The sequence below is a fragment of the Spea bombifrons genome, chromosome 4 (assembly GCF_027358695.1).
Source record: "Spea bombifrons isolate aSpeBom1 chromosome 4, aSpeBom1.2.pri, whole genome shotgun sequence".
NCBI classification, from domain to species: domain Eukaryota; kingdom Metazoa; phylum Chordata; class Amphibia; order Anura; family Pelobatidae; genus Spea; species Spea bombifrons.
Window position 1 is genome coordinate 12,630,813 of NC_071090.1, and position 12,870 is coordinate 12,643,682.

The 12,870-nt window shown below is 43.6% G+C and overlaps 1 protein-coding gene across 3 annotated transcripts; it reads left to right on the top strand.

The window, feature by feature from the left end:
* The first annotated feature begins 279 nt into the window (after positions 1-279).
* Positions 280-7,949, top strand: LOC128490714 (LON peptidase N-terminal domain and RING finger protein 1-like). 3 transcript variants are annotated; one of them, XR_008353971.1, is made up of 3 exons: positions 280-836; positions 6,988-7,146; positions 7,749-7,949. XR_008353971.1 is itself a non-coding variant. In XM_053462736.1 (2 exons), exons 1-2 carry the CDS (start codon positions 530-532, stop codon positions 6,993-6,995), a joined length of 315 nt encoding a protein of 104 aa, XP_053318711.1. In that variant the 5' UTR covers positions 280-529; the 3' UTR covers positions 6,996-7,150. The 3 variants fall into 3 exon arrangements, 2 of the variants coding, with proteins under 2 accessions (XP_053318711.1, XP_053318710.1); XM_053462736.1 differs by lacking the exon at positions 7,749-7,949 and having other exon boundaries at positions 6,988-7,150; XM_053462735.1 differs by lacking the exon at positions 7,749-7,949 and having other exon boundaries at positions 6,947-7,000.
* Positions 7,950-12,870: the final 4,921 nt, after the last annotated feature.

The following is a 12,870-nucleotide window of genomic DNA, read 5'->3' on the forward strand; positions in this document are numbered from 1 at the left end:
GTTCCTGTAACACCTGCACATGTTTGGCTTCCCCACACACATGTAAACAGCCTGCGCCTGCCCCCCTCCTCATCGCAGCCCTTATGAAACCAAAAACATGGGCTGTTTCACAACAAGGGAGGGCAGCCCAGAGACAGCCAATGGGAGGCCACCCCTGCCGGTCACGTGAGCACACACTTTATGTAATGTTGCCGCACATGTTCTGTCAGGGGCTCTTTGTGCTTCTTCTTCTTCCCACTTTGTCTCTGCCTGAGTCCGGATCCGCTCCGTGCCAAGCGGGGTCTGCCCGCCCATCCATAAGGATCTAACCTCGTCAGAAGAGGAGCTCCGTGACATCTCTTCTCCCCACCCATAGGACTCTGATCAGCTGCTCGCTGTCACTGATGCCGGGGCAAGGACTCCCCTCATCAGCTGCTGTGTGGAGGAGGTTATAGACTTTGTATAATATGAGCCTCTGATTACCCGCCCTGTGCTGTTTTATGCTCTCGGCTTTATTGTTCTTGGGTGGAGAGTTACCCTCCTGTGACCCATGGATGTCTTTAACTGCCTCTCCTACCAGCAGGCCCTCTGGGACCCTGTAACTGTAAGATGCGGTCACTCTTTCTGCAAAAGGTGCTTGCGGGGGCCAGCAGTGGACAGGTGCCACGTTTGCAAGCAGAAGCTGAAGACCAGGGGTGCCCAGGAGCTGAAATGTAACACCCTTTTATGCAACTTGCTGGAGAAGTGCCTGCAGAGCGAAACCAGACTGAACAGGGTGAGAAGCGACCTGCGCGATCTGCTCTCACTCCAGGACCACGAAGAGGCAGCAAAAGTGGCCTCCAGAGGAGTTGCGATGGGTGAGTTTCTGTAGGAGGTGCCATTTAAATGTCTATATGTGATCCTCATGATGATATAAGAGTAGATCATATATCACATTATATATGATCATTGCTATTATATACCGGGATTAACTCATCCATAGCCAGCGCATATTGAGTTTCTGTAAAATTGTGGACAGTGATCATCATCAATGCGTTTCTGTATTTTAATGGCCTGTTGTATGATTATTATTATTATTTATTGTTGTATATATAGCGCCATCATACATTAACCCCTTCAATCCCAGGGGTTTTTGGTACCTCAAAGCCCAGAGCAATTTTGCCATTTTTGGGGTATGTCGGTTTAGCGATGATTCTCTTTTCCTGTGAATAGTGTACCCATATAAACTATATATTGTTTTTTCAAGGAGAGATAGAGCTTTCGTTTGATACCATAGTTGGATGATTAGCTGAAAATTTAGAATGAGAAATTTAGTAAAAACTAGCGAAGATTAGAAAAATAAACTCATTTTTTTTTTAAATTTTCCCTCTGAATCCTCACAAAATTAGGTAAAGTGATGGAAAATCCGCTCCAATTTTATTAATTCAGGTGTCCTGATTTCAGAAATACCTAATTTATATAGATTTTCCAGACTTTCCCAGCACCAGGGAGCATACTATAAGGTGTACAATTTTGTATAATTTTTATGCCTATGGCTTAACGGGTTTGGGGGTTGTGAACGGAGGCAGAAGGGTTATACTCGCTAGATGTTATGCTAGGGCAATGGGAAGTAAGGTTTTTTAATAATTTTTTTTATCTTTTTTTATATATTTTTTTTTTACTTTTTTTTTGAATTTTTTTTATTTTTTATATATTATTTTTACACAGAAATGGTTAGAGGTCCTCCTAGGGACCTCCTGAACATGCCAGTGATGTCACAATGACATCACAGCTCACATTATAATTTTTTTTATTAGTATTTATATTATTATTTTAATGATTTTTTTAATATTATTTTTTAAATGAATTAACTTTTTTTTTTCTGCTTTTCTCTTACAGGACGGGAGGGGGAGTGAGAGAGATGGTTTCTCACTCCCCTCCCCGCGATCCCCCTGCACCGATCACACTGTGATCTCTATGCAGGTCCTCACAGACCTGCATAGAGATCGCAGCGTCTCTGTGCCTCATCGGAGGGCAGGATATCCCCACAGGGGATATCCTGTCCTCCGATGACCTTCCGGGTTACGTCAGCAGTGACGCAACCCGAAAGGGAATGCCCGATCGCGCGTTTGCAACTGTGCGATCGCGTGATCGGGCACTTTCAACCGTAACAGCTTACCGGCTTTCATGCCGGTAGCTGTTACGGGAGATCGGGCAGCAGAAAGCCGGCGATGCCGGCTTCTGCTGCCAGGGGGGAGTCCAGGCTGTCAAACGACAGCCTGGTCTCCCGTGCAGCGGCAGGGATGTGTCCCTGACGCTGCACGAAGGGCTGAACGTACCGGGACGTCCATAGGGGTTTCTTTGTGGGCGTTTTTTGGACGTCCCGGTACGTCTATAGGGGAATGAAGGGGTTAAGGACATTACGCTAGTGGCAGCGTGTTAGGTGCCTGCCGCCGTCACACTATTACGTGTCTATGTAGGACGCCATCCTGAGAATGGAACCTAAAAACCTTTTTTGTTACTTAAAATATTTGTACTGGTGGTTGATCTGTGCCCTCCTACCATTAGATTGGGCTTAGAGGGTCTTTCAGGTATTGAAATGTCTGCCCAGAGCCCAGCAATGCATTAAAGTGCAGAACCTTCTTAGATGGAGAGGGGGAATGACGGAGGTAGAGGCGCATGTCCAAGACTGGACTCATCTCTGATAGCCTCAGGTCAGTTGAACCATCAGACGTGACATCAGTGCCAGTTAGGCATACCTTGGAGAGCTTCTTTAGTCAGCTGACTGCAACTATTTAGGTATTAACCCTTTAATAGCACGTCAAGAAGATTCTTTGGAGTGATTTGCCAAATTGTAAGACTTGTCATTTTTTTTAAAGATGCGCTTAACTGAGTCACCTGCATTCAAGCAGGGATATCATCCAAAACATACTGGTATCAAAAGCACCAAGTAGGGGTCTTATGTATGATCACAGCAGTGTAGAATAGGACAGAGTCAGTTCCAGACCGTGTGATCTGGAGATTTTACTCCTTCATCCGGAGACGCTGATATTTGGGCAACAAACCACGGACTCCGGCAGGGGCGTAACTAGACGCCTCAGGGCCCGGGTGCGAGAATCTGTTAAGGGCCCCCTCACCCCCTCACCCCCCCCCAAAAAAAAAACATGATTTTTACCCAACAATTTTTTTTCAACAAATTCAATTTACATATTGAATCATATCTGTAAAAAAATCAAAGAAAAAGGGGCGCATGTACAAAGGGCATAATCCAGGAGTGTCCAAGTTTTTTCTGCAGTGGGCCACTTCATCAGAATTGTATACGTGCGCGGGCCGCACTCATTTTTCACTGTGACAAAAAATATGGCCTTTAATAAAATATGCAGATTAAAATAAAGTAAAATGACACAAAACCTTTACTCTTCCTCTCACTGATTTCTGGGCCTAGAAAGTTTTGCGACTACAAATTCAGGATTCCCTAGATTTATTCTAGGGATGAACTAAAATGAAAATTCTGGACCAAAACATTCAGGGTTCACTTAGCCAAAACCGAAAATGACCCCCACCTTTAAAAATAATAATAAAAACTCACATTTTTAATAAAAGTAGGTAACACACAACTGGACAAAATTAGCAATATGACTTGGCAACCAGTAAATGCTGGCAACCCAGGTAACCAGTAAATGCTGGTACCTAGGCATGATGGTACCTAGGCACGCTATCATGCCAAGTCAGCCAGTACATGCTGGTACAGGGTGGCTGTAAGTGATGTGCAGACCCCATACTGCTGGCAGCATCACTACACAAGGGGGGCAGCTAGCTAGGTTTCAGCATGTACTGGCTGACTTGGCATGATAGGAGTGTGATTGCTAACAGTAGTCACAGTCCCATCATGCCTAGGTTCCAGCACTTACACATCCATCCAGTAAATGCTGGAACCTAGGCATGATGGGACTGTGATTGCTGTTAGCAATCACACTCCTATCATGCCAAGTCAGCCAATACACGCTGGTACAGGGTGGCTGTAAGTGATGTGCAGACCCCATACTGCTGGCAGCATCAATACACAAGTGGGGCAGCTAGCCAGGTTTCAGCATGTACTGGCTGACTTGGCATGATAGGAGTGTGATTGCTAACAGCAATCACAGTCCCATCATGCCTAGGTTCCAGCACTTACACATCCATGCTATCACACACACACACACACACTCATTTATTCATATAATCATTCATTCACAGATTCATTCCCTCAATCACACACTCATTCAAACACCCTCCCCACCCCCTTACCTGCACTGCAGCTCCTCGATGCCGCTTACAGACTTCAGCAGGGGGCGCGGCCTCCCACTGCCTTCTCTGCTAAAGCACAGAGGAAGTAGGATGTCACTTGAACTCCGCTTCCTCTGTGCAGTCCAGAAGACCCTCCCACAAGTAAGTAGCAGGGCTTGAGGTGCGGCTCGCGTAAGATCGGTTGCCCTGGCTGCCGATCTTACGCGGGCCGCACCTTGAGGTCTCGGGCCGCATGTTGGACGCCCCTGCCTTATTTAAAAAAAAATAAAAATGGAAAAAAGATTTCGGGCGGCCCCTTGGCTTGGGCCGCCGGGGCCCGGTCGCAGTCGCGACCCCTGCGACCCCGGTAGTTCCGCCACTGGACTCCGGGTCAAACCTTAAGAGTTCCCAGCTAGGCTCTTACAAGAATTATGGGGCTCATTCATTCTTTGGTGCAAAATTGGACGTTTGGGTGAGAGAGGGAACGTTCCTTGTCTCTCACCCTGCTCTGCGGACGCTGACATATTTAGATTTACGAATGTTTGCCATGTTAGGTTTTTTTATGTTCTGTCCAATAGCAGATTATCTAAAATCATAGCTACCTGTGGAGTAGGAGGAACGTAAACCAGTTCTGGGTGGATCGGGGAGCACCTGTGAACGCTGTGTGTCTGCTTATGACAGCTTGACAAAGGCCCTGTTTGGCCGAAACGTTGCTTTTGTTTGTTTTCGCTTAATAAAGTGTCCTAGAGACTGGAAGCTGTTTGGAGTGCTGGGATTCCTTTTCTTTGTTTGAATGCTTATGACACGGTTTGAGTAATAAGCAGCATTTAACGATAAGTAATTAGCGAGATCTTTGCTGTTGGTAGCTACTGAATACTTCAAAGCAGTCTGGTGACACTTTCCCGAACATCCAAGAGGGAGTCACTGGGTTCTGTCTATGAGACACATATAGTGCTACATGTAGTATGGGCGATCAGACCTACTTCAACATTTCTGGGTGACAGATGGTGCCCTTTTGTGGCACCTGGACCAAGAGCCGGAGCTAGGCCCTTTTGCACCCGAGGCAACAATGGAAAATTGCACCCCCTAGCAATTTTTTTTTTTACAGAGGTTGTTTTATTTACACTGCCCTTACACACACCTGTCCATAAACACACAAATACACATACACGTTGCCTTTACACACACCTGTTCATTATCACGCATATACGCATACACTGCCCTTACACACAACTGCCCATAAACACACATATACGCATACACTGCCCTTACACACGACTGCCCATAAACACACACATACACTGCCCTTACACACACCTGCCCATTAATATGCATAGACACATACACCAGCTTACAAACATACAAATACCTACACTGCCCTTACACACGCACACACACCACCTTACAAACACACACCTGCCCTTTAACACGTGTATACACATACACTGCCCTCACACTCCCCTACATTTACACACACACATATACACACACACCAGCTTACAAACACAGAAATACCTACACTGCCCATACACACACACACACACACTGCCTATTCACACAGACACACACATGCTGCCCATACACACACATGCTGCCCATACACACACACGCTACCCATACACACACACACACACACTGCCCACACACACACTGCCCATACACACACTGCTCATACACACACACACACATATTGCCCATACACATACACACACACTGCCCATACACACACACCAGCTTACAAACACACACACATACACAGCACTTACACACACACCAGCTTACAAACACACACATATACACAGCCCTCACACAGACACCAGCTTACGAACACACATCTATACACAGCCCTTTCTCCCATCTATTACTTTTCTCATCTTCCATCCTGTGGTGGGAGCTCGAGGTCTGTCACTCCAGGCCTCTGCTTGACATCATATCCCGGAGCTCTGCATCATTTGCCGTCGCATAGTGGTTAGGGAGAACGGAAGACGAGGTCTGAATAGGGAGCGTGAGGTCTGTCAAATGTTGGGCCGGTTTGAGGGGGATTGTGATATCCCCAACCAGCCCTGCTCATCGGGCACCTCCACCCCAGACCAGTGCTGATGGTGCCTGGGTGCGCACTGCCCACGGGGGCGCCTGATGAGCAGGGCTGGATGGGGAGAGCACAATCGTGCAGTCCCCTGAAGACCGGCACAGGGGAGGGGGCCTTTCTGGTCGCCCTCTCCCATATAGAAATGCCACTGTCCGTGATCTCCCCAAGCAGACCTGCAGCTTCTGATTGGGCGGCTGTGCGCCCCCTCGCAGGTGCGCCCAAGGCGAGTGCCTCACTCGCCTCACCCTTGCTACAGCTCTGCCTGGACCAGAAGAATGCCAGCTGTCACTCCAGAAAATATGGTGTCCTCCAATGAAAGTAGGTCCCAATGTAATGTAAGAAAATACCCGCAATGTATAAGTAGGTCGGACCCCCACCCACTAGGGGCCACAAAAAAGACCCTTCATGCCTGGACATACACAGAAGAACTCTACATTGGCATTGAGAACCGTAGCCATAATGCACTACATACATTGGGAATTAAATAATTCTATTGCCATAGCAACAATTAATAATAATTTATTATCATTCAAGAATTATTTCAAAACAGTATGTATATTTAGTTACAAAAGTATATTGAGTAGAGTACGTTGAATATCAACACATGTAACATTCAATGTAATTATGTTGTAGGTGCAACATATTAAACACTGGCTGAATTTTCCTCCATATAGCTGCTTGAAGATCTTGGTTTTCCGGTGCCTTCATCTCCTGAAGAGCTGTTAGACGAGGTCTCTCATTACTTGAAGTCGTCCAGTCCAGACGCCGCTACCCTCATAGCTCCTCTAAAAGCTGCATCCATTGATTCATGTGACACAATAGCGAATGTGAAGGTAACGTTACGTTTTGGTATGATTGGGATATAGCCATTGAAATACTGCAGGTTTACCTTACCAAGAGACATACGAAAATCACAAACAGTAGGAACCAAATTCATAACTTACCTCTGGCTCAGGGGGCATAAGATTGAAATGTTGAGATACATCTGATGGCATCAATACAATGTGAGCCAGGAGAAAGAGTCAGAGCAAGCTATAGGTAAAGGGCCACATTTTAAATTTAGTTTCAGAGGGTATGCAGAGCTAGTGGAGGGACTGACACAGTGGGACAGCTAATAATGGGACCAGGGCCGGCCTTTGGGGTGTGCGACCTGTGCGACCGCACAGGGCAACACACTCCAGGGGGTGCCGCTGCGGGGTCCGACGCCGCTGCCGCTGGGTCCGCTGCCGCCCCCTCTGTACCTAAATTAAAACATCGGGGTTTTTTTTTTACTTTATTTCACATCCTCCATGTTATTGCCCCCTTACTTATTGAATCAATTAATTAACCAAATTTAAATGATAATTGGGTTCAATTTCACTAGACACCCCCAGACATGATTACTGCCAGCCCTGTTGAATCTAAATATCAATTAAATAGAATGTTTTTTGCAAAGTGATGTAGGCTTAAAGGTCTTAGAAAGCAGCACATGATGCCACAATCTGAAGAAACTCAAGAGCAAAGAAGAAACAACTGGGAATCATCCAAAGCAATTTCTAAGGCTCTGGGACTCCAGCAAAGCACTGTGAGAGCCATTATCTACAAATGGAGAAAACGAACAAAAAGAACACAAACTCTTGTCTGACATTTGCCAAAATACATCTTTTTTTTTTTTTTTTTTAAATATTCTATATTTTCTTATATAAAAGGTATGGAAGACAAATTTACATACACATAATTAAACAAATAAATACGTACAGCAAATACAAAACAGAAGAAAAAAAAAAAAAAAAAAAAGACAATGAGGTATTCGGTCATGGAGAGAAGGAAAAGAGGTAAGTCTATGCAAAGAGGATTTGGCTGCCTAATTTATCTTATTTATTATTTGGAGGCATTTTTCCCATATTTGGGTTTTTTTAAATGAAGTATACAAAATTTGGGAGACCTCCTTCTCCATTATAACCTGAAATTTTAGTTGATTTGTCAACTGGGACATATTAAATTGGTTATCATTTTTCCATTCCCTGGCTATCAATCTTTTGGCTGTTAAACATGTGTGAATACTTAGATTTAATTGTGCCTCAGTCAGGAATGAGATTGTATTTGCTGTACGTATTTATTTGTTTAATTATGTGTATGTAAATTTGTCTTCCATACCTTTTATATAAGAAAATAAAGAATATTTAAAAAAAAAAAAAGATATAGTAGTTTATTTTCTCTCTTCTACCTTCTTGTTCAAAGAGGAGAGATAAATAGCTCACCAATCAATCATAAATCATTTAGAAATCAGCTGTCAGCGATATCCTTTCTGCTATGTGTTTTACAGATTTCAAATAGGCTTGCAGCAATATGGTAAATTTTTGATATATTAGTGCAAAATATCGACAATATTATCGTTGCGGTCAGCACGGTGCAGAAATATAGTTTTGTCTTACCGGCAGTTTAAAGCGTCTCAGTATGTCTTGTACGGCTTTATGCAATTTGGTACAGTTTAGTGCAGCTTAATAGGTAGATGTACCTGGCACAGCTTTAATATAGCTTAGTACATCTTTAATCAGCTTGTTGCAGATAGATAAAGTTTTATGTCTCGGTAGCTTAAAATCTGTTCATCTTACGGTATCTTGATGTCGACCAGTGCAATTTAATGCAACATGTCTGCGTCGTAACCGAAGGGTGATTGTAGCATGACTGAGACAAATCTTGGCTGTGAAATATCTGTAGCTAGGTTATCTCATATCTGCGGCAAAGCTGCAACTCCACAGCAGGACGGCTGTACAGTATATGTAGCGTAGCGGGAGCACCGATCTCCAGCATTCACCCGGCGTAGCAAAGCCTCGCTACAGGAACACCATCTCTGCAAGGCGGCTCACGCCTCGTGGCAACCCCTCGACTCCGCCTCCTGGAGCGTGCAGCATCACATCCTCCCTTCCTGACCGCTCCTCCTGCATATTTTATTAAAGGCCATATTTTTTGTCACAGTGAAAAATGAGTGCGGCCCGCGCACGTATACAATTCTGATGAAGTGGCCCACTGCAGAAAAAACTTGGACACCCCTGCATTAGGTGGAGAGAGCCCTGCTCGCAAGCTTACAATCTTGAGATATTTCTTTAATGTAGCAAGGGTGGCTCTCAAACTAATGTTTCAACTAACATTTTAAGTCTCAGGCATCTTGCAAATTGTCTGCTTTTTAAAATTTGCACGCAAGTGTTTGCATATTTTTTATATTGGGAGAGTGCTTGCTAGAATTGGTTTTAATGAAATGTACTTTTGTATAACTCATGCAAATTTTCTGCTGCAAAATTCCATTCTTTCCAATCCATAAGCACTCTCACTTTAGCCAATATACCTCAATGAGTGCCCTCCCAGTACATTTCATTATTGATGCAAGGGCTCTCCACACTTACCTATTATTTGCCTTCTCTATGGAGCTGCTGGCATCCACTATCTGCAGCAAATTACTTTTAAAGGCACTCTAGTTGCTAGACTTGTACACAAGGTCCAAAATCATTTTGGACAATACCTTCTTTTGGGGAGGTTCAGTATGTGAGACAGTATCCTGCTGCATAGAAAAAAGGGAGGGTGTGTAGTGCATACAGACTGCCTGCAATAGAAGCTGCTCTGAATTATAATATAATCCATGCTTGTCTGTAGAGGTAAATTAATGCTCAACTGTCCTTACTAAAATGGTTAATTGTAATTTGCATATTACTTATGCTCCTCCTGAGATTTACTTTAATTTTATGTAATAAAGTCTTACTTAAGGTAAAGAAGATTTATTTTACTGAGGGAGTGGTGGATATATGGACCAGCCTCCCAATGGAAGAAGCTTGAGGTCCACAGACCTGAGATTTGTACTTTTATTTACCTACATGGAAGATTTACATGGCTTCCCCATCATCCAACCCTAGTTGGGGGGGGACTAGTTCAGTACCACACAACTCACTAAAATGCTTTCTGGCCTCCAAAACAACTTACCATTGGCAACCTATTGCCTAACTATTCCCAGTGGGCAACGTCTACTTTTTTTAAGATACGAGCAAGCTATGAAGTCCTAGGCATAGACAACCATAGTGTACTACATCAACATCTCCTTACTCTCAACATGCTTTCACAGACCTTATGAGCAATACTATGGAGTTCAATTGAGGCCTTTGAGAATGCCAAGTGTTCAGTTGCTTTGACAAAAAAGAGCTAAACTTCTCCTCTGAAATCTATAATGTGACAAGTTCTCACAACTGAAAAATTTACAGCACTTCTTTATGTCTCTTCACTGAACTCTGGAAACTGATTTCTGACTCTACTAGAGATTCACATGTAGGATACAGTTTCCCTTCTTTGCCCTCTCAAACCAATTCTTTCTTCATCTACTACTCTTTGTTGGCTCACTTGATATGGGAAAAATCCTGCAATTACCGTATTTATCGGCGTATAACACGCACTTTTTTAAACTAAAATATGAAGTTGAAACCCTACCTGCGTGTTATACGCCGATAAATCCTAGAGCTGCACAATCTTCCCCTGCACAGCTCTCTCACACGCCCTCTCTGATGCCAGGAGCCAGGTGATGAAGTCACTCCGGCCCCGGCATCATCACAAAAAGTAAAACGCTGGAAGATAAAGGGGACCCATACCAGATCTCCCAAACGGTAGGGAGTAATATATAAATTTAATGTGTGTGTGTGTCTGAGTGTGTTTGTGTGTCTCTGAATGTGTGTGTGTTTGTGTGTGTGTGTCTAAGTGTGTGTCTGGCTGCATGTGTGACTGTGTGTGTCTGAGTGTGTGTGTGTCTTTGTGTGTGTGTGTCTTAGTGTGTGTGTGTGTCTGAGTGCAGGGCCGGCCCAAGGCAAAATGCCGCCTGGGGCGAATTTTAAAATGCCCCCCCCCCCTGTACTTACCTTTCAGCAGTCCTGCGGCGAGTCTCCCTGTTCGGTCTCGATACCGGCTTGTAATGCTGAGCGCCGGAAATCTTCCGGCACTCGGCATTACAAGCCGGCACCGAGAACGAACAGGGAGACTCACTGCAGAGGAGAGAGAGAGGGGCGCCGAGCGGGTACTGACAGCTTGGTAAGCGAAAACCACTCGGCACCCCTCTCTTTCGCTTTAAAAAAAAAAAAAAAAAAAAAAGTGCCGCCTGGAGCGGTTGCCCCACTTGGCTCCATTGTCCGGCCGGCCCTGTCTGAGTGTGTCTTACAGTGTGTGTGGTTTCCCAGATAGCAGTGATTCTGATGAAGTTTTTTTGTGCTTTTTCTTTATTCTTTATTTCTTTTATTACATTATAATAAATGTTATAATGTTATAAACATTATTCCAACATTAAGTTCATAGCTTCCAAGTTTAAATTTATTTTTTCTTACTCAAATTTCCTTGTTAAAATGGGGGTGCGTGTTATACAACAGTGCGTGTTATACACCGATCGATACGGTACTTGACAAAGCATACATTGCATATATAAACTGACTGTGATTACTCATTTACATGTAGACCAAAGAGGTCTTTTTTATTACAAACTTTTAATTATCTTATACACGTCGCTGCTGTAGTTTATTGACATACCAATCACAAATAAACAACTGTATCCACTAGTTCTTTGAATGCTTATTGTATTATATATAAATATATATATAATATAAGCTTTATACTAACCTTTACTGCATAGGAAATGTTTCTTATATGGAAGAAGGCAATACAATAACTCATATCACATAATGTTAAAAATATGAATAATAACCAAGCCTGAATCTGAATTTGCAATCAAAGGTTTTACGCATTTTATAATAACAAGTATAAGGCTAGGTTTCCACTTGGGTTTTTGTCCGGCGTTTTTTTCTTGATGAAAAACGCCAGGAAAACTGCCAAGAAAACTGCCACTGCATTTACCTGCGTTTTGGCGTTTTTTCTGCAGTTTTTTCTGGCGTTTTAGCCTTTCTGTGGAAATTGCTTTTTTTGACCTTAGGCAGTTTTTCCAGCCTTTACAAGTTAGAAGTTTCACCCAGCTAAAAGGGATTAGGATAAATGGCAAGTATCTGCCCTCTCCTGATGTCATTTACTTGGTAGACCCTTTTGTCTCTTTTCTGTGGTTTGTAAGGCATGCTTTATTTCGAATGTCTGCTCCTCTGGGAAGATTGGCCCCAAATGATGGTGCAAATTGTTTGCTGTTGCTTTTGGCACGCAGGATCCGGTCGCGTATGTTTGTTTGTAATGGCATGTTTGTTCCAAATGGTGTAAAATTCAATATGAACCAGTCCAGGACTTTGTTTTGTGTGAAACTGGTTGTTTTCAGCCTATGTCTCGTAGGACACACAGATACTGGGTCCATCCTCTGCATTGTAACTGTGGAAAAAACGCCATAAAAAACGCCAAGGCAATAAACCCACATGGCTTTTTCATGGCGTTTTTTCTCTCCCATAGACTTCTATTGGAGAAAAAAAGCCAAGATTTCTTGCAAAAAACGCCAGAGTGTCAACATGCTGCAGTTTTGAAAAACTGCCACAGAGCCCAAAAAAGCAGAAAAACGCCAAAGAGGACTGAAAAAACGCCAAACAGAAAAACGCCAAGTGGAAATGGCATTTTGCGATTTC

Coding starts and splice junctions, on each gene's coding strand:
- LOC128490714 (XM_053462735.1), top strand. CDS start 530: ATGGATGTCTTTAACTGCCTCTCCTACCAGCAGGCCCTCTGGGACCCT.